The 23,112-nt window shown below is 42.1% G+C and overlaps 1 protein-coding gene across 1 annotated transcript in view; it reads left to right on the top strand.

The window, feature by feature from the left end:
- The first annotated feature begins 7,078 nt into the window (after window positions 1-7,078).
- Window positions 7,079-23,112, top strand: part of LOC149797387 (sodium/glucose cotransporter 4-like) — a 45,199-nt gene continuing 29,165 nt past the window's right edge. Inside the window, exon 1 of the mRNA XM_089960752.1 lies at window positions 7,079-7,556. Coding sequence (XP_089816878.1) covers window positions 7,479-7,556 — 78 coding nt within the window. The 5' untranslated portion in view covers window positions 7,079-7,478. The remainder of the gene's footprint in view (window positions 7,557-23,112) is intronic.

Consider the following 23,112-nt stretch of genomic DNA (forward strand, 5'->3'; position numbering starts at 1 on the left):
GAATTAATATCCATTTCTTGTTTTCTAATGAAACATTGACTGGGGTTTATATTATTTCTTTTAGCACGAGTTCAACATATTACATTAGGACGTGCTTGAGAACGTCTATCGTAACTAGGACCTTGCTTGAGGACTTCTGTCACATCAGGGAATTGATTTAGGACTTCATTCATAATGGGACTTTGCTTGAGGACTTCTATCATATTAAGGCCTTGCTTGATGAACTGTTTCAAACAAGACCCTTGCGTGATGACTTTGTGATATTAGGACCTTGCTTAACGATTTCTATCATATTAGGCCATTGCTTGATGACTTTCTGATATTAGGACCTTGCTTGATATTTTATCATATCAGGCCCTTGTCTGAGGACTTTATCATATTAGGCCCTTGCTTGAGGACTTTACCATATTAGGCCCATGTTTGAGGACTTTATAATAGTATCCCCTTGCTTGAGGACTTTATCATATTAGGACATTGCCTGAGGACTTTTATGATAATATTACCTTGTTTAGGGAGTTCTTGATTTTGGAGCTCTCTTTTCTATGTATTATCCGCGTCATATGCTGATCATGGATCGAGAATAATACAATGCGACGTGCATTGTATGACACCCTGTATAACAATGAAACACATTTATATGGTATGAAGATATACAACACAAATAATGTACAATTCATAAATATTAATAGCTTTTCTACAGGAAGAGAGAGAGAGAGAGAGAGATGCATTTATTCCAGTGTTCAGAATAAAACATTTTATCCTTTTTCTATCAGACAGGAGTGTAACGTGTCATTATCGGGGGGGGGGGGGGGAGAGGGGGCTTGCATATAATATTATTACCATTCCTGCTACTCCTACTACTAATGCTACTAAGATAAATTGGAAAATGAATTAAAAAAATGGCCGATGGTGAAAATTACGATGAAGATTATTAGTGCAAATAGTTTTGGCTAATTTTATTAATTTTGGATTAATGGCATAATTATATAATTTCTTGATGTAGCCATATGTTAAGTGTATGATACGATAAGTATAGAAAATTGCCATCAGTGATAGATATTGTATTATCCTTGACCTTATTACTCCGATATCCAACATTACCATCGTCATACATGTTAAACACAGATAACCTTTTAAATTAATAGACTGCAAGGAAATGATCTGACCACAAGAGTGAAAACTGCGTTCTGCACACACGTTCTGTACTTTGGCTAAATATACAACTATTTAAAACTATTTCAAAGTGTATCTGTTCTTTTTTGCTCATTGTCATGTTCATTGGTAAATAATCAAGTATTCATGGGGAACGAAATATATATAAAAAGGTATGAATTATTTGCATCTCTGTTACAATAACTCCATTACCAAATATTTAAAAAGTGTGCTTTCTTGTTATTGTAGCGCTTCTGGCTAATTAGTTTTGAATCACTATTCAAAATAATACAAGAACTCTCCGGTGGCCTAGTGGTTAGAGCGTCCGCCTCCGATGCGTGAGTTCGTGGGTTCGATCCCCGGGCGAGTCATACCAAAGACTTACAAAAATGGTACTAATAGCTGCCTCGCTTGTCGTTCAGCATTAAGAGGGTAGTGTTAGGACTAGTCGGCCTGGTGTCAGGATAATGTGACTGAGTGGGACATCATGCTACATGTCTGCGACATGATGCCCCAGTACTAGGTATCACTATAAGCGGACAAGACTGAAAAATTGTTAAAGCTACGTTAAAAATCCCAATCTCTCTCTCTCTCTCTCTCTCTCTCTCTCTCTCTCTCAAACACACACACACAAACACACACAGAATAATAAAACGTTAAAAATCAACCAATTAAAAATTATTTTCCTATTTAGTATTAATTCCTAATAAAATAATGGAAAGAATTAATTGCTTATACAAATTATAGTCTAGAATTTAACGGTGTTCACAGACTCTCACTTGAAAGTAATTATGATATCTAAAGCAAACAAAACACATTAGTAATTATACCAGTCAAAACAAAAGCATGCACATATTCAGAAATGTTAGGGTTCCAAATTATTCCTTTAATAAGTTAACAGTACTTTAATATAACTTCTGTAGAGATTGTAATGTTTAACGCCATTTTTCAGCACAAGAATAGGCTATACATGGCGGCCAGTATAAATGGTAGAGGAAGAACCCAGGAAAACCCTGGAAAGAACCACCGATCCACGAGATGCTACGGGCAAGCGCTTTCTCGCGTACCCACATTGGCCGAGCCCGAGACTCGAACCCACGGAGACAGAGGTTAGATGGCATCATCATCATCATCATCAATCTCATAACCTAGTGTGGTCGTCGAGGCACTGTGCTGCTGAACATCTGACCAGTTCCCTCCACTTGTCTCGATCATGTACCAATGCCTGTATCTCCGCAAAACTTTTCCTGGTCCATTCTGTGATGCTGTCAGTCCACTTTTTTCTCTGTCTACCTCTCCTTCTGCCACCCTGGACGCTGCCCTGCAGGACTGTTGTGGATAGACTGTTGGCTGTAGTGATATCGCCATACCATTTCAGTTTTCTCTTTTTGACGGTGGTGAGGAGGTCTTCATATTGGTCTACTTCGCGCCTGATGGTGTTACGCACTTATTCATTTGTGATGTGGTCCATATAAGAGATGCCAAGGATGGTTCTGTAGCATCTCATTTCAAGTGACTGGATTCTTCGTTGTAATTCTGCTGTCAGGGTCAATGCCTCACATGAGTACAAAAAGACTGAGATGACTAGAGCTCGCAATAGTCTGATTTTAGTTTTCAGACAGATATTCTTGTCTCTCCAGATGGGTCTTAGCTTTGACATAGCTGCCATTGTTTGTGCTGCTCTTGACAAAATTTTTGCTCTTGATCCCTCTTCAGTGATTATGGAACCAAGATATTTAAACTGGCTCACTGTTTCCAGTTCATGTCCTCTGACTTTAATCTTGGCTGAGATTTGTTTGCCACTATTTGTCATCACCTTTGTCTTCTCAGCGCTTATCTCCATGTCAAATCTGGAAGATGTTTCATCCAGGTTCTTCACTAAGGTGGCAAGCTCGTCTTCACTGCCTGCCAGACCATCAATGTCGTCTGCAAAGCGGAGGTTGGTGATGTTACGCCCTACAATGCTGACTGTCCCACAGTGGTTTTCCAGGGCTTCGCTCATGATGCGCTCTAAGTAGATGTTGAAAAGCGTGGGTGACAGGAGACAGCCTTGACGCACTCCCACTGTTGTCTGGAACCAGTCCCTCACATACCCTTGGGAAATTACTGCACTGGTAGCCTTGGCGTACAGCTGCTTGATGGTATTGGTTAACTTTTGACCCATGTTATACTTCTTCATTGTGGCCCACAATGCCTCATGCCACACTTTGTCAAAGGCCTCTTTGAAATCTATGAACACATGATAGATGTCTTGTTGGTGTTGCGAGTACTTTTCGCACAGAACCCGGAGATTGAATATTTGTTCTGTTGTGCTTCTTCCACTCCGGAACCCGGCCTGTTCTACAGGTTTTTTTTCTTCTGCTTGTGGTTTCATTCTGTTCAAGATGATCTTCAGCATTACCTTACTAGCATGGCTGATCAAACTGATAGTTCTGTAATTGTGTCACAGCTGGAGATTGCCTCTTTTGGGAAGTGTTATAATCAGTGACTGGGTCCATTGTGTTGGCCATTCACCTGTCTGCCAGATCTTGTTGCAGATTTTTGTTAGTACTCTTTCACTGATTCTCCCCCATTCTTGATAAGTTCAGCTGGGATGTTGTCTACTCCAGCTGCCTTCCCATTCTTCAGTGCTCTTATTGCTGACTCCACCTCTTCTTTGAGAATGGGGAAGTCATCATTATTTGAGGAGTTTGGAACTTCAAGCACCTCTGGGTCTCCTGTGGACTGATGGTTGTAGAATTCTTTGCAATACTCAGTCCATCGTTCTGCAATGTCACTCGCTTCTGTGGGGCATTTTCCAGTTTTGTCTTGAATGGTACTGACTCTTGGTTGTTTCTGTCTGGTGAGGTCTTTCACAATTTGGAATGCCTTTTTGCTGTTATTCTTTATCAGACTGTTCTCCATTTCTGTGCACTTTTGTCCAATCCAATTTTCTTTTGCTTTGCTCACGTTTATTCTGATATTCTTGATTATTTCTCGGTACTCCATTGCCCCTGTTGTGTGTCTGGTGTTTTTGAGTTCTCTTCGGGCAGCACACAACTTCAGAATCTCTTCTGTAACCCAGGGTATTTTCTTCGGGCGATGGAGGCCAATGATATCCTTGGCAGCTGCTGTCATGACCGTGTTGAAGGTGTCTGTCATCTCATTGACATCACCATCCATCAGAAGGAGTGGAGCAAATTTTCCTCCAATTGTGGCTTGGAATGACTTGCAGATGTTAGGGTCCTTCAGTTGTTCAAGGTTGAATTTGAGCCTGATGTTCTTTGGCTTGTTAATTTTCTTCCGCCTCACTCGGAAGTTCATAATCACGAGGTAGTGGTCACTCCCAACATCAGCACCTGGGAATGTCCTTGTTTTTGCTCTGTTGATGCCAGATCGGTAATAGTTTTGAACCAGTATGTAGTTGATCTGGTTGTGATGGGTTCCATTTGGTGAGTGCCACGTCCAGCATCGTGAAACTTTATGTTGTCCCAGGGTGTTGGCTAGTACCAAGTTGTTGTAGCTTGCAAACTCGAGCAGCCGTCTCCCTCTTTCATTGGTAAGCTCATTGCAAGAAGGTCCACAATGTACTTCCCAGTCTTTTAGAGCATCTTTGCCAACTTGCACGTGAAATTTTGTTTTAATTAATTAGCACTGTTCTTCCTAATAATGCTTTGTAATCATTATATACGTCTCAGTAGTTTAACCTATTTCGGCAGTGATAATAATGTAATTTCCTCCCAGTGAATCATTTTGATCCCTTATTAAAATTGACCCCACTCCCTCATGAACTGATTGCTCTGGTGGCTTAGTGCTTCGAGGTCCGCCTAGGATGCGGGAGGAAGCCGGGTCGAACTTCGGCCGAGTAATACCATAGACGTAGAAAAATGGTACTAGCACCCTCGCTTGGCGCTCAGCATTAAGAGGTTAGTGTTTGAACTGGTCGGCCTTGTGTCAGGATAATGTGACTGTATGGGACATGATGCTACATGTCTGCAGAATGATGCCCCAATGCTAGACATCACTATAAACTGCCACACTGAGACATAGCGATATAATGCAGATTGTTAAAAATCCAAAAACACACACACAGACATGTGCCATGATACCTCAGTCATAGACAACACTATACATTGTCACACTGCAGATATCGTAGCGATATGACTGAAAAATTGTTAAAGCTACGTTAAAAATCTAAATCACACAAACACACATACCCTCATGAACTTTCTATCTTGTGCATGCATTTATGTTAAATAACAAATTTGTCTTGTGTAATCAAACAGGAGTTATGCTATCAGCTGCAAAAGAATGTGTAAAAACTTTAATTTTCAAGTGATCTTGTTATTCAAGGCGTTGAGGGGCGAGTTTCCGATGTGAAGTGATCGATGACATTTAACAGACTGCAGATGACTGATTATAAAGCTAAATCATCCTGATCACCATGCAAAGACTTTCTCATTCACATCCTTTCACCTCGAACAATACTTATGAGAAATAACAACATTAAATTTTCACACTTAATACAAAACCCGGATGTCACTCTCGACAGTATGTTCTCATTACACCAACATGTAATGAACATGTGCAAAGCTGTATATCTGTGGCTCCAGCATCAGCTCCATTCGCATTTTTCTGTCGGTTGATGCCACTGAAACACGTGTATTTCTTAGTACTTTCGATACGGGGCTATTGAAATTAGACTTATATCTGATTCCTCTCAGTATATAATACAGAAACTTCAAAAAGTTCAAAACACGGCTGCTCGGATGATCCTTAGAGTACAAAGAACTGAGTACCCTACCCCCTGCTCTAAACCCTTTACTGGCTACCCGTTCTATCCAGAATCAAGCACAAAATTTGTTCACTCTCGTATCGTTAACAGTCTCCAATCCAATATACCTATCTGACCTCACATTTATATATCCCCATCTAGAAATTTACGCTTCTCTTCAAACACTCGCATTCTCATTGTTTTCATTATTAAAACGAAGTCATAAGGAACAACGTGTATTTGCCTAACAGGGCCCAGCTGCGTGAAACGAACATCCATAGAGCTTATGAACAAGGACAATATTGATATCATTCAAGATTGCTCTTAAACTCACCTATTTTGACTACAAAAACAGATTTAAAGACTGACTAATGTTTAATTCCTTAACTATTGTCGGCATTGTTTTTGTTTTTCTAATGTTATGGTGTTTATCTTTTTAATCTTGTCTTTGTATATGTTTTAGATGTTATCTAATACTGTAAATCGCTTAGAGCTTCTCAAAATTAGGAGTTATACTAAGTCCACATTATTATTATTATTATCATTATTATTATTATTATTATTATTATTATTAATATTTGCGAGTGTCGTCTAGCGCATTATAACCTAGCCACGTAAGTCATATCCGGTTAAATATGAACTACAGAGAAGGCAAATATGTGGTGGACCTGCTCCGATCTGGACTTTATCTCATTTTGGATAAGGAAATAAATTCCAGAATCAAATATTACTTGTTACCCGTGAACAATATTATTTTTGATTGTCAACAATGAGAGACTGACACAGTGTGAAACCTTGTAATATATTGATACTCTTCATTACATAAAGAACAAAATACTTTTTTAATATTAGTAGTATTTACGTGTTTAAAATTCCCCAGAATGGTGTTCTTGCTGTAAATCTGCAGAAGAAATGAATAATCCGCTTTCTGAAGAAAAGCTGAATTTGATTTTTCAACTTTTAATTTTACGATCTAAAATATATCTGAAGTATTATTTGCACCCCTTTCCAATTTTGTGTTTTGTTTATTCATGGTGTGCGATTTATTTAAACTCATGTGTAATATGTGTGACCTAGTCAGAGCCATCTTCCTTCTAACTGTAACGTAGAGCGGTATAAACATACAACAAAATTTACATCACGGTTCGCTGAGTTAGATTCAAGGTCATACAGGTAAACCATCGATTCACGTGTAGTCAACACTTACGTTTTATATCTCTAGCTCTCAGTAGACGTTAATAAGCAATCAACTTGACATGAGTTTTCGCGAATACAACATTTACACGTCGTTATTCCAGATCTTTCTCAATGCGGATTTCATAAGGTAAATCCTTTACATGATGACCGGAATAGACACACCTCACTTTGGTTAGGAAAAGTAGCTACATGGTGTACGGAGTGACTCGCAAACAATTACAGGTGTATATATTACCTTTCCGCAAAATACAGTCTAACAGTGGTATACTAATTAAACACTGAACATCGAGTACCAGTCCACAGAAGATATAGTCGAGTCCATACCTACCGAAAAGTGCTGTTGAGACATCGTAGTGGCGGTCAGTAGGAAATTACAATGGCAGAGACCCTTGTGTGGGAAGACTTCTTGACGATAGGCATCTACTTTGCCATTGTCATCGTTGTTGGACTGTGGGTTAGTTCTTACGTCATTCTTTCCTCTCTTAATTGCCAGTCATAATTCTTTCTCGTCCAGTTTTTCCCTCCTTCCCTATTTCTTTACTTCCTTCCTCCCTTCCATCTTTATGTATCAAAGCCTGATTTCGCCCGACTTTCTGTGAGTTTCAACCTTTTTCTGACATTCAGTGAAATCAACTGCAATTTGAATACAATGCCCATTTTTCATGCATTTTTTTTTTTTTTTTGGGGGGGGGGATGTGTTGTTGCATATAATTTTGAATGCAACAGTAGTAAGGTGGGATACTATACGTACAATGGGAATTAGCATTAAAAACACCCCTGGGTCAATATACGTACAATGGAAATTTAACATGGCGAAAAATCGTGGGTCAATATACGTACAAGGGGAATTAACATGGCGAAAAATCGTGGGTCAATATACGTACAAGGGGAATTAACATGGCGAAAAATCGTGGGTCAATATACGTACAAGGGGAATTTAACATGGGGAATAGAGTTTGGGCTTGTTTAGGGACAAGGGGATTTTTTTTAAAAAAGGGGGAAGGCAATTGAAAAGTCATTCTCTTTTCGAGAAATATGGCTGGCCCTGAAAAGGGCCTTTGGTTTTCTTCTTCTAATTTCTTCTATTTCTCCACCAGCTTCTAATTTTCTGTCCTACACTTTTTCTCTTCTTTTCTTTCTTTCTTTACTCCTCCTCTTCTTCTTCTTTCTTCTTCTCCTCCTCTTCTTTCTTTCTCTTCTCATTTTCTTCTTCTTTTTCAATTTTTTCGTTCCATGCTCTCATCCTTATCCTTTCCTCTTCATCCTCCTTCTCCTCCTTTATTTCGTTCAACAGATCACTGATGATTACCTTCATTTTTCTTAAGTTGTTTATCTCCATCTTCACTCGATGGGGACTATAAGAATAGTGATCCTCGTTTAGGTTAACCAACATTTGCTCCATCATTCCTAAATTGTCCAGGACGTTTTGCAATTTTTCCATTTTGTCAAGGTGGTTCGAAGCCATCTTCTTTTTTATTGTTTGCAGAATGGTTTGAACGACGAATACTGTGGGTTCTTATACGAAAAGCGCGAACGTGATGGAAAACATCCCCCTAAGACATAAAAATTGATCTTACCTAGATCATGACCAAACAACGCGCGGACGTGAAGGAAAACATCCCCCACTTTTCTCATTTCATATAATATAACCCAAAATATACTCTCCACATACGCTAAGAAACAATAAAGAAACCCATAATCTACTATTCACACGAACTTACTTGAGCAGTTACAAACACAATCACTAACACACAAACACATACACTCGCATTATTTAAAAAATAGTTAGTCTTTATATTCACACTACTCAACCTACACATTGGCAAATTGATTGTTATTTCTTTTCTTGATTATTGGGTAGCCCTGAAAAGGGCTGTTTTTTTTTTTTTGAAATTCATGGACACCTGGTTAATGGTGGCACCTTCCAGGCCTGGCGCCACATACACATCTTGTCCCCCAGTTACTTTTTACCTTTTGGGGGGAGAGAGCAGAGGCAGGATATGTGGCTTCAGAATCCCAATTTTCCTTCTCTGGGATTCTGAAATTTCTTCTTCTTCTCTCCTTTTCCTCTTCCTCTTCTTTGTTTCTTCTCTCCTCCTCCTCCTCTTCTTTGTATTTTCTCTCCTCCTCTTCTTTGTTTCTTCTTTCCTCCTCCTCTCTCATCCTTCCGTCTTCCACAATGGCTTCCGCGGCCAGTTCATTCAACAGGCGCCTGGCATATTCCAGATGCACATGAAGTTCCAACAGTTTCGCCAGTCTCGTGTTCATTTTTTGGTGTTGATCAATCAACAAGGGTAGTTGGACTGCCGAACGAGTTTCAATTTATACTGAAAGAGCGGACGTGAAGGAAAACATCCCCTTAAAAAGATAAAATTGATCTTACCTAGATCATGACCAAAAAACAACGCGCGGACCTAAAAGAAACACTCACTCACTTTTTTATACTACCCATTCCTATTCTAAATTTTTTTTTCATAAATCACTTCAATTGACTATTCACATACGCAAAGCAATAAAATCAAACCCTCCAAATCTACTCTCCCCACACCTCAAACAGCCAAAAAAACAAACATCATCTTAATCTACTATCCACACCAACGTACCTGAGCACTTACAAACACAAACACACAAACACACAAACACATACCCTCACATTTTTTAAAAAAGAGTTAGTGTTTATATTCACACTACTCTACCTACACACATTGGCAAATCGATAGTTATTTCTTTTCTAGAGTATTGGGGGTAGCCCTGAAAAAGGGCTGTTTTTATTTTTGTTTGCTATGGCAATCTTTTTTTAGTTTCTAAGAATGCGATGTCCTCTGAGGATAGACTTTCTGGCGATAGGTCTGCTTCTTCGGAAAGAGAAGAATAACTCTTTGGTGTCGATACGACGATCGACAAAGCCTCTGTCAGGTTCAGGTTGCTGCTGCTGCTGTTGTTGTTGCTGCTGTTGCTGCTGTCTCTGAAGTCTGTACTTCTCTGTCCATTCTTCTTTCTCCCTGTTCATTTCTTCTCTGAAGAGTTCTTCTATCAGGTCTTCAGTGACTTTTAACATTCTCACATTCTCTATTTCTTCTGGCTTCGGTATCAGACTGTGTCTGACCCTATGCAAATTCACGTAGGCTTCGTTGAGCTTAGCTAGTTTGGAGCACATCTTCGTAGGAGGATGAGTCGACAATGGATGGTTAGACTGGAAACAACCCCAGTTCTTAAAGTCAAAGCGCGGACGTGAAGGAAAACATCCCCCACACGGTTTTCGAGCCGCAACGTTCAGTAAGTGTCATGAGAGGGATAGTAAGAAATTAAAGAGCATCAATCAAACATTCTTATAGCTAAACAAAAGACAAAGGCATTTTTTTCAAAACACAACATTTTTTATTCAAAAATCACTTAACACTAAACAACAACTCTAACATTTTTAACAATAATCCAACAATATAACATCAAACATTTTTTTCAAATCACAAACATTTTTTCTCAATTTACAATCTACTTTAAACAGGGCTGACAACGTTGTGAATGAAATTGTGATTTCCACTGTTGGAAATCATTAGGCCATTGATGGACACTACGTTTCCTAGCTTGAGACAAAAGATAAGCATAATGGTCACAACACCATCGATGTACTTTCACATCATTTCTAGAAGAAGAACGAGGATCAAAATGAGTCACTAAATGTTCTAAGGAATAGCCCAGGCTGCGATGATGCAGAAAATACACACAGTACTGTCCACACACCAAGGAATCTGTGCCTTGTAATTTCACGTTATTGAATCGGGTAGTCTGAGCATTTCTTCTCATAAAGTCAATGATATCGTCTTCCAAAGGGGGCAATCCGTACGAATCGAAATATTCCACACATCCTTCTTGAGGAAAGTAGACGGCTACCCAGTGGGTTCCTGGGAGATGACTGTCGTCCGTGTTGATCACGTAAGCTTGATGGTCTTTAGGTTTGCGATGAGGGAGTTCATGTTTAGCACAGACGACAGGATTCCAAGAAGCCGTATACGAACTGTGGTTCAAAAGGTAATAAAGTTCCCAGGTATCCATGTTTTTATCTTCTTCACAGGTAATAATACGTCGTCAATTCGATCCTGACTTTTTGCTTGAAAATGTCTGACAAATAACCGTTTCTTCGTTTCGTCTCCTCACTCTGATTCAGGAGAGCTTCGATACGATGGATCTCTTGAGTGGTTAATGGTGGACAAGAATGTTCACGCAAGTCTTTATACCACTGATGCAACACGTCTTTGTCCGAGATGAGACTACAAGCTTCGTCCAGATACTCGTCCAATTTTTCTTCTTGACTCAGCATCAGGCATTTATCTTGTTGAATTTGACTGGGATGATCGTTTTGACATCCATAGCAATTTTTCTTGATCAATTCCGTCATTTTTTCGACTAAGTGTTTGGCAAAACAGGAGACTAAATGGGCTTCTTGTTCTGGCCATCTTGACTTCATCATGATCACTTCTTCTTTTTCCACAGTTTCCTCACATTCTATCTCCAAAGTTTCTCCACTAGGTAAAGAGGGATAACAGTCTTCCATGGCTTCTAATAGTCTAGAATAACTTCTCTCAAACTGTTGATTTCTATCGTATTATCGAATTCTGCATACAGGAGGACGTTCACCGTCTCTGGTAGAGCACTCGAAAACTGAATTTCCACACGAATCTGGCCAGATTTTATAGGGTGGAAATGTCCCTCATCGCTGCCTTGGTCAGGAGTGAAATCGAAAGCCCACAAAGCATAGCCTCCTACATAATCCTCGTACGTAATGCCGTGACTGGTGTTAGTTCCTAACTGTCCGGTGGCTTCGTACAGGGACAAGTACGATCTCAAATAATTCTTTGCGGCACCAAAGTTAGGCTCGAAAGGTCGGGTACACAAGGTCTTGCCGTCGCGACTGACTTCGATCTTGGACACATTGTAATGTTGAAACTCAAAAGGATTTTGATCGTGGACTCCATTGAAGGCTGAATTCCTGACGATACCAACAATCAAACGTTTGGGTAACTGTCCTTGGAACAGATGATTTTCGATCATAGATCGCTGTCCAGTGGGAATGGTGAACGTTTTCACTTCCACACGTCGTATCGGATACTTGGCGGTCGTTCTGCTTAAAGTCTGACTTACGTCGTTTCCCACTTTAGGTAACACTTCCACACGACGCACGTAAAGTCGGGATTCTTGAATGATAGTTTTGTATTCATTGGCATGGGCCATCAAATGGAAAGCGGCACTGCTACGATTCAGTCTCAGACGGATATCCACCCCGTTCAGCAAATACTTTTCTTGTAACCACATGTCCAAATTCAAACGATCCATCAGTTCTAAACTTCGCCCTTGCAGAATTTTCTGTCGTCGAGCCATATATCCTGCATTGTGAGGATTGTCATCTTCTGCTGCAATAGCTAGGTCGTTAAACTTGTCTATACCTGCCGTGTCAGGTTTCCATACTACGCAAGCATCCAGATGAGTGTTCTTGGCTTCTTTTCCGTACGTCAAGAGATTTTCCAGGTAGGCGCGATAAGGGTAAGTATCCATGCTGCTGCTGACCAGTTTGTTATTCAAGTACAAGTCCACTTCGCTGAACAAGGAATGCATGAAATTGTTGACAGGAGCTACTCTTGCAACGTCTGCAGGATTAGTGTTGTCCGTTTTGCTCACTTTCACTTTCAAATACAGGTAACTGCTATTCAGATCGATGTAATCTTCGGGTTGTCGTTTGATTTCAAACTCGATGGGAGCTGATTCCGTCAAAGAGGAGACGGGATGAAATTCGACCCACTGAGATTCTTGCATCATCATCATGGTAGGGGGCATGGCAAACAGATCCAGTTCCGTCCTGGAACAAGCGCAAGATTCTCGGTGCATCATTTTTTTCTGTGTCTCAATAATCGAAAACGTCTAAGTCTCGAACGGTTCTTCTTTTCTTGGCCTTTCTAGCTTGAAGTCTGGTGAAAGGGTGTTTTCTTCTTCGTCGTCTCTTTCTGCCTTGTCCTTGCTGAATGCCTGACTCGGTAGCGTGCAGGACATTTATAGGTGTGTCTCGTCGGCCCAAAATGTCTTTGCCCGTTTGTAGCAAGACATTTTTGCCTGCCCTCATGAAGGCTTCTTTAGGGTTTTGTTTGTCGATGATGACATTTTGGAGAAATTCTTTGCCTTGCGTCAGTGCCGCATCTTTCAAGGCGTGCAATCCGCGTGTCACCATCGGTTTCAACACCGGAGCCACCGAACGAAAGGCCGATTTCAGCATATCTCCTAAACCGTGTCCTCGCTGTCGAGCCACCCCTCGGTACACTGGATACATGACTTACTTACGAGTCGTGAGAAAACCGTTTACGAAAATGGAGTTTCACTGTGACTTTTCCTTTGGTGAATGGAATATTTTGTCCCAAATCTCCTTTTATAGTAATGTTGACCGTGTCCAAATACGACTTGCTGACAGGCAAATAGTGAGGATGTACAAATTCGCGGTGGACGTGGTAAGTGTTTCCACCTTCCTCGTCAGCGTTTGCGGCAGAATCCACTTTGAAAGGAATGACACGCAGTAACGGCACGGAGGTGTGTCCCACCACGTTGTATTCCACCACATCGGAATACACAAACATCAAATTCAGTCCTTGGTTCAGTTCTATCGGGGTACGAAAATACTTGGCAAAAGACTCGTTGTCGTAAATGACTGGTAATTCGGGTTGTCCTTTTTGTTCTACTTTCTTTCTCATCTCCACGTCTCCGCCCAACATGTCAAACAATTCAGGACAAAATAATAAAGACATGAATTTGCCCCCATCAGAAAATTTCATCAGAAAGCGACGAGCTATTTTGTGGTACTCCAGGGTGACCTTTTTATTGACAAGCTCCAAAGCTCTATGAAACACGCCATTAAACCTGGTGGCTATGGTGCTGACCAAATGTTGACCGCTAAAATAATAGCTTGAGGGAATCACCAAGTTGTAGCACCACGTTCGAGTTTTGTCATTATAGGTTTTATTGCTATATGTGCCAATCTTATCCAACTCTTGTTGCAATTGTTCGTCATGAATTTCCACCGTAAGAAAATTTTGATTGAAAAGGACATTGAGGACTTGGGTCGGGTGAATCATTTCTACCAAAGCCACTTCCCAATGGGCTTCGTGATCTAAGGGGATGGCCTGAGGTAATTTGGCCGTGTAACAGCACAACGTGTTGTGGGGAAACACCTCCATGGAACTGTCACTGGGTAAGGTTAAGTAAAATTGGTTTTCGTGACTCATAATTCCAGAGTTCTGTGGTTCTCCGAGGGGTTACTGGACGTCAGAGGCGTGTCTCCGTCTAAAATGGGGTTCTGATTGTGATTGGAGTGGTGACTAACACTGGCACTGGACACAAGGTTCCCGTTCGAGGAGAATTTCAGGGAGGGATTAGGAAGCAGGTAACCGATGCAACTGCTTAATAAAATGGTCCACAATTGTTTGTCTCCTTGTTGCAAACTCAAATTGGCAATGGCTGCCCCGATGACACAATACACCACGAAGATTTGGCAGAAAAAGACGATTTGCGTTTTAGGCACACGTTCTCCACACCACACCCACAAGGGTTGTTTTTGTAAATCTTGCATAGAAGAACTGGGTGAAGAAGGAGTGGTCGACGTAGCTGCGTCTGCTGTGTGAAAGGGCATGATGGTCACTTCTTTTTATAGTCGATGACTTGCGAAGCGTCGATCCAAGAATCAAAACTGGGTGGATATCCTTTCCAACGTACTTTGACTTCTTTGACACGTCGTTTACCCACTTTACGGGTTCTGCGTTCGAGAATGCTTTCGATGTCGTACACGTCGTCTTCTTTTTTGGTGACACGTTGTAACTCGGGCAAATAAAACGTTCCTTTGAGCACTTCTCTGTTCATGTCTTCCAATTTATAGACGGCAGGATGACGGCCATGCACTCGTCCAGTGACACGAAACAATTCGGTCGTCCAGTTGGGTAAGTAACCTTTGTCGAAAGTGCGTTTGGTTTTGCCAATGCGCACCCAATCTCCTACGGCCAACATTCCACTTTTCTTGGGGACAGCCCTCGTCGGGTACGTACCAAACAGACGCTCAAACACCAGCACGTCCGATGCTTCGATGGTAAGGTTGGTTGTACGCTTGCACCAGGTGTGGTAAGATGTCGATGTACTTCAGAGTGTGGTGATGCGTAAAATATTTCCACATGCGTTCTTTCAAAGTGCGTTGAAAACGTTCCACAATGCTGGCTTTGGTTTCGGGATTCTCGGTGGTAAAAAAATGAATGTCACGTTTCTTTAATTCTTTTTGGAAAGTTTGGTTCAGAAATTCGGTGCCTTTGTCCGTTTGCCATCGAAGAGGGTGACGACCGCTTTGTTTCAACACCCGTGGCAGGGCTCGCACTAACTCGCTGCTCGATTTGGAAGTCAAGGGCACGACCCAGGCAAATTTGGAAAAGACGTCGATGACACAAAACAAATATTTTTAGCCACGATTGTAGCTGGCCAAATGAGAGACATCGGCTAAATCGGCTTGCCATTGATGATCGATGCCTTCCACTCGGGTGCGACTTCTGGCAAACTTGCGTCGAATGGGTTTGTGTAAAGTGTAGGTAGCTTGTTCTTGTAACCATCGTTGCACTTGAGGTAAACGGAGACTTTTCAGTCGCGTTTTGGCAGCACGATACAATTTTTGAACTCCTGCGTAACCTGCAGGATGGGAGGGATCGTAGTAAATGCTGGCTAAGACTTTTTTCATTTTTTTGTGTTTGTGTGTTAATAAGACACCCACTTTTGGAGGATGCTACTCTTTTTCTCTTGGGGTACTTTCTTGGATTGCAATGCTTCGCGTGTGCGACCGGCAATAGGTGTTGAAGAGGAGGATGTTTGAGCGGGGGATATCGGTTCTTGTTTCACTTCTGCCTTCAATTCTGTCTTCACTTTCTTTTTCTCTTGTGATGAAGAAGGGGTGGCCATCATCTTTTTAATCCATCCAATTCTGGAGGTAGGTGGTGTTGTTAACTTGCGTACTTTTTCTGGTGGAGTTTGAAACCCTTCTTCTTCTTCTCCTTTTTCTGTCTTGGTCACTGGTACTGGTACTGGTACTGGTGATGGTGCTAGACTTTTCATCAAGGTCTTAAAATCTTTCAGAGTGGGTAGAGCTGTTTCGTCTAAAGCTTTCTGGTGAAAGAGTTGCAGTCGTTGCAAGAGTTGACCGTACTTTTGCGATTTTTCTGTTTCGGACAAATCTTGGCGATTCATCAAGGACTGCAATTCGTGTTGTAACTGGGACATCTCGCTCAAATTGGGATTGGGAGGTAAATGCGCGGTGCGTTGTTCTTGCCACCGATGTTATTCGATCCATCGTTTGTAAGGCACTAAAGCTAGTTTTCGTCCTTCCATGGGGTTGTCAGGGGTCGATTCTGAGATCTTGGGACTTCCAAGGGTCTTTTTATCTTGCTCCCACCAGTCCTCCCAACATGGTTCCCAAGACTCCTTTCAGTATGGGGCCTAACAAGAGAGGCAAAATGCCTCCACGTTGGACCAACATCTTTTTTTGACGAATGGGAGTTTTCTTTTGAACCATTTGGCCAAGAACGTGACGATGTTTGCCTAAGCATTGTTTCTGGTGTTTGGACAAAGGGATCGTGCCTTTCAAAACGTTCAAACAACATTCGCACACGGTATCGATGACCTCTTTGGAGGCCGTTTGAATGAGTTTCTTTCGTAGGGGTGGAGAAGCTTTGGACAGGACAGATAACATGTCCCCATGTTTGGCTAAACGTGGTGGCAGTCCTTTCCTTTTCTTTCCTTGGGGTTTTCTGGAGGGTGACATCTTTGAGTCTTCAGGAGCACCAAAAAAACACTGATACCCTACTTGGTCACAGGCCTTTTTTATACTGGAACGCGTCGCCACTGATTGTCTTTACGTCGTATCAGTTTGAGGACAGGCATGACACGTCGTGCAGGGGTATGTAACGGACTAAATCGAGACAGTTCTTGCTTGGACAAATCCAGTAAACTTTGTAACATGCCCGATCTTTCTTGAACTTTGATTTTGGGAGAAGGTACTTTGTGAGCAGCAGCCACTGCCACTAAATTGGAGGGTCCTGCCACTGGGGAAGTTCTTTTGGGGGTCATCAACGGAGAAGTTCTTGGTGTGATCAACGTCTCCAAGTACTCTTCAGTTCTGGGTGTCATTAACGGAGAAGTGGATAAACGTGAGGCTGCCGGAGACGCAGTCACCGCTGTGGCAGGTCGTGGTTTGCGAGTGTAAGGTTGCGTCCTGGCCGAAGTGCCTGTCTTGCGACTAGTTTTCTTCTGTGGACTTTTCTTTTTCTGGGGACTTTTTTTCTGTTTCTTTTTCTGGGGGCTTCTTTTCTTTTTCTGGGGTGGTGTCTGGTAAGAGGAGGGTCCTGCCACTGGAGAATTTCTCCTTGGGGACCTGGTATTTTTCTTCTTCTTGGGGCTTCGTTGGACTTTTTTCTTGGATAGAAGTTTGGGGGCATTAGGATCCCATCTTAAGAGAGAGCGAATGATGACCCCTCCTAGAGTACCGCTCCCTCCAGGTTTCAAAATGATTTGTTTTTTGGTTTGAGTGTCGATGCGGGGATCGGCCAGTTGGACCAAAGCGACTTTGTTTCGATCGAAAAAGCGTTAGGTTTGATGAGGAATCTGAATGATTCCTTGGAGTATTTGACGTGCCGTCACCGTGAACCATCGTAAGACTTCTTTGAGACTAGCTTCTAAGACACGAGCTCGTGTTTGTGGATTTTTTTCTCGACTGATGCCATACAAGGCACGAATCAATTTGACGGGAAGATGCGACTGAAGGGACGTCATGTTCACACTGTGTGAGACAGACGAAAAAGGGTCTGAGGTTTTTATAGTTTTTTTATGGGGAGTGAAATGAAGTCGAGGACGGAGACGTGTACAGGACAGGACCTTCGTCTTGGCACCAGTGGTGAAACAAGTGGGTACGAAATCGCAAATCCTCGGGAGTCGTAGGTTTCAAATCAACGAGTAAATAGGCGTGTGGTGTTTGAGTGGCATCGTCGTACGCCTGAGTCAGCCAAGGCGTTCCTAACTGTTTGGCTAAGACTTGCACTTGCGATTTATCTCGAGGGCTTTTAAACAAGACCACGTAATGCGCATTGAGACTGATGGTGCGATGGGCTTTACTTTGTTGAAACAAATTTTGGGTGATGTAAACGACACTGGCATTACGGTGATGCCCTTTGCGCGTGGACCACAATTTAATTTCTTCTTCGTCTTCTCCTAACATGTCGTCGAAAATGACCAAATGGGTTTGACGGGAGTCAGAGACGATGCTGTCGTCTTCTTTAGGAATGCCTTCCACAAACACGATGGAATCGCCTTGACTTTCTCGCAAGAGGTTGTACGCCGATTGCCACTCTTTGTAACACCACACGATTCGTTGAGGTGGCCGATCGATTAAATGATGTTTATGTTCGATCAAACGTTTGACGAATTCGGTTTTGCCTGAACCGCTAGGTCCAGCAATGAGCATGTTAAAGGGATGGCGAAGATACAAAGCCTCCCAACTGGCACGATCTAAGTGTTCGTCAATGACTTTGACAGTAGAGGAAGAGGGAGCAGAGACAGCAGAGGTAGCCATTGTGTGAGAAATGTCACTTGTGACACGAAAACAAACAAGACAAGAGTTTATATACTTTTTTCAGAACACGTTTATTGAATGTTTTTTTTCAAACATGAATACGAAAGACAAAAATACATAAAAGCCAAAGGCTTAAGTACAAGAATAAAAGGCACATGATAACCATTAACGTGGAATAAAAGCAAGTGTCTGTACAACAACATGTTTTGGGTAATGTTCTAACCAGTTCTATAGTAGGGGGTAAGGTCACACAAGTGTCCTCCCGAAAGGGTCTTTCAGGCCTGTCCACGACAGTCCCGTCCTGGGTGACGGGTTCTTCTGGCACCGTCACTAACACGGGTTGAAAAGTAACTTTTTTCCTTGAACAACTCTCGTGCATACTGGGCCACTTCTTGGGTCCAAGCCTCAAAACCCCATTCTTTCCAGGCACGGACATCTGTCCAATGGGGATGTAAGTCACAAGCTACACACACATTGTCATACACGTCTTGGGTAGCTAAAAGTTGACGAATCTTTTTTTCCTGTTGAAGTCGAGAAGTATCCAGATGAAAACGCAAGGCTTTGAGCAAAAGGAGTTTTTCGTGACCATTTAAGGCCATTGAGGTGGTAAGTACTGATCGTAAAGAGTCCACAAAGAATCGGCTGGTAAACGAAATCCCAGAAAACAAGTCACTAAGACACACACTATTTGTCGACCCAAATTGAATGGATACAGTTCTTGTAATAATCGATGGTAATGATCCACGGTTTGAATACGGTCATTGAGTTCCTTCCACGGAATCTGTTCAATAATATGTGACATAATCCGTGGCATGGCAACTTGATTTTATAGTGTCTTTGTTTCGGAAGCAATAAAGGTAATTTCTAACCAAACATGTTCGTTCTCCAGTAGGGAATTTAAATGTTACATATTGTAACTGAAACGTCAGAGTTTGTCTAGATGTTTCGTCTTTTTCTAAGCAGATTCCATGTAACAAATGTTGGTAATCCTTTAACTCGTCTTCCTCAATACGTTGCAGTAAGTGAATCTCGAAGTAACCAAAATTACGAACGTCTAGTCCATCATCATCCCCAAACTGAAAGTGTTCAGCAAGGTCTGACCACTGAAAAAATTTCTGACGAATCAGTCCTCTTATACCATTCAGGTACCAGTGGTTAAAGATCTGGTGACGTAACGAATGCAATTGTTCTTTACGTTTCACTTGTATTTTCACCAGCTCTCGGTAAATCCTTTCTCTCAACTCCTCAGGCAAGCCCAAAATGTTCTCTTGTAAAGTATCCATAAGTATATACACTGTTTTTGGAATCGTTGGGTGGTGGCCAATAGCCTCGTTTAACTTTGTGCCTAATGTAATATCCACTCATAATCAGTCTTCTTGTACTTTGGAACAGAGCATAATTTAAAAACGGATGAATAACTTTGAGTTTGCGTTTCACTTGTATTTTGATCAGTTCTCGGTAAATGCGTTCTCTCAACTCCACAGGCAAAGCACGAATGTTCTCTAGCAAAGTATCCACGAATAGGTCATACTAAATCCTCTTTGGTCTGACACAAGAAATGTACTGTTTGCACAAACATGGTTTTACTTCAGTGTCGAATTTAAATCCTTTAGTTACTAATTTGCACATTACAATTCGTTCAGAAGTTTCCTCTTTCACTAAGCTGACATTGTGTTCAAGATGTTGGTAATTCGTTAACTCTTCCTCTGGAATTCGATGCAGTAAGTTTACAATGATGTAGGTAGAATCGTCCATAACAAACCAATCCTTTTTAAAACTAGAGGATCGTTCATCAATGTCTGTCCGATGGAACACTTTCAATTGAATCAATCCTTGTATAACCTTCAGGTACCAGTGGTTCAAACACCGGTGACGTAACGGATGCAATTGTTCTTTACGTTTCACTTGTATTTTGACCAGCTCTCGGTAAATGCGTTCTCTCAACTCCACAGGCAAAGCACGAATGTTCTCTTGTAAAGTATCCATGAAAAGATTATGGTAAGTTACTTCAATGTCTCGGTCCCACTAAGGGTAAGTAATGACAATTCGGTGACCATCGAGCATGTTCAACGTAGGCCGAATATTGCGGTTCCCAGTGGTGAAGTGACACACCGCAACTGAAGCACTTGACTTTATCTCCTTCGCCCAAGTAGAAAAATCCGGCTCTGGCTAATTCTTCGGGGGTCGGTCCTCCCAGATACTTAGGCCATTTTCCTTTGAACGATTGAAGACGATTTTCAAAGTCGCAGTATTCCGACAAACGCACAGGGAACGAATATTCGTCTTTCACAGGTTCGTTTCGATGAGGGTTGAGTGACATGGGCAGGAGTTTGCTCAGGGCTGGATGACATCAGTAGGGGGGTAGACGTGAAGGTGAACATTCCCCTTTAAACCCAGTAAAGTGTCCAAGAGGATCGCCTGCCTTCGTTTTTTTCGATGTGGTCTAAAGAGATGCCTTCTTGTTCATAGTATTTCTCTTTGAATTGTATTTGGTCTTCGGGAGTGTGACACCAGGAAGGATAGCCGCTGGCTTCTTGTTTCAGTTTCAAAAAGGCATCCACGTAGTCGGCGAAAATGCCTTTCTGACTGGGATCACCTTTTTGGTATTGTTGTGTCTTAGGAAAGTGGCAAATTTCGTACACTTCTAACAGTTGGTATCCCATGTCCAGAGCTTTGAACAATTCTAGGCTGACCCAGGTTCCCGTCAAGGCACGTTCTTCCTGGGTGTGCTGACAAGGCTGGTCTTGGTTGCACGTTTCGGCACAAGTACGGCTCAAGGGAAACATCAGTTTGCCTTGACAATGGTGAGGTAAGACGGGATGGTACAAGTCCGTGGGAGGCAAAACTTTACACTTGATCAAGCCTTCGTATTGTCGAATGTTTTTCAGGTCGATGTGTTCCTTCAGCAACTGCGGATGCCCTACAGGAAAGTGACAATATTTGCACACGTAGGGATACAGCGAACACACGTCCAAGTATTTGATTTCTTCTCCTTTCTCTTCGTCGGCTTGGTACAGCAAACAGGTGGCATTGGTCCTTACTCCGTACAAACTATCCCTCGGGTTCAACGGGTCCATGAACTGGTAACTTTCCACGAGGCGTTTAAACACGGGATCGGTTTTCATTCGGTGATCGTACTCGTGTTCCCACATTTCCACCACTTGGTATCCTTGCTGTTCTAACTTTAGGCGTCGCTGACAATTGTCCTGGTACAAGTCTTCCATGGTTCGTTGTAAAAACTGATTTTTAGTGTCACGGTCAGGGTAACAGACGGGACATCCGTGAAATAAGCAACCGTTAAACTCGTACACGATCTTGGGGTTTTCTAAGTCCCAGCCATCGACCGAATACGTTCCGATGGTCTTTTCACCCCCTCCGTTGCGGGCATGCTGAATCCACTTGTCTTCCTTGTCGCACAAGTAATGTAACCAACGTAGGGCTTTGACCGAGTATTGACGCTTGACATAGTGGGTCGTTTGAGGACTGATGACAGCCACAGTCTTTTCAGGCATGAATCGTTGTCGATACACTAAGGAACACGCTTTGGCAATGGTGCAAGCTTCTTTCAAAGGATCGACCCCTCCGTGTTCCATGAACAGTTCTCGAAATTTTCCACAGCAACGCCGTAAAATGTCCACGTCGGAACGACAATACTTTAGCATTTCTTCCTGAAAGTCAAAAGGGTCCGAGGCGTGAGCCTGGTACCAAGCGTAGAAAGCTTCTCGTTGTTCGGTACGCATGTTGTCGGGGTCGTAATAGTGAGCCTCAGGTAAATGGGGTAGAACGGCATGTTGATTGGCTTCCGTATTGAAAAAGTGTGGAAAGTACCCTTTAGCCATTTCTGTCATTCCAAACGTTTTAGGCATTCGACTCAAAGGCATGGCCAAGTAACTCATCGAATCTTTAAACTGCACTTGTCCCACTTGCATGAAAATGATTTTGGCTCCGTTCAAAGTCACTTTAGGACGTTCGGTGCGATGTTCCGTATAGTATCTGAGAAGAAACTGTCCATCGTATCCGGAAAAATTGTGAGCCATCACCGTGGCATGACGATGACAATCTCCGTAACGTTCGATGTCCTCTTGGCTCCACGTCTTGTCGATGGGGTCTAAGACCCATCGAGCGAAATCGGCTAACGTGTTCGGTCCCTGAAAATTTTTTTCACGCCCTCCGGGAATCTTGCTGCAGTGAGGGCAATGACTGAAGATAGGTTCTTGAATGCACTTCTCGCACGCTCGATGAGCCACGCAGAAATTAGGGATGTGAATGCCGGTCTCTTGCATGCATTCGAAATCGAAAAAGATCAAATTGCCTTTCTTCTTGTGACCGTCCTCTTTCTCTGGTGGGGGTTGGTATTTTTGCACGTAGCATTGGTGTTCCA

Source organism: Sinohyriopsis cumingii, chromosome 6, assembly GCF_028554795.1.
Source record: "Sinohyriopsis cumingii isolate HCF-2022 chromosome 6, ASM2855479v2, whole genome shotgun sequence".
Taxonomy (NCBI): Eukaryota; Metazoa; Mollusca; class Bivalvia; order Unionida; family Unionidae; genus Sinohyriopsis; species Sinohyriopsis cumingii.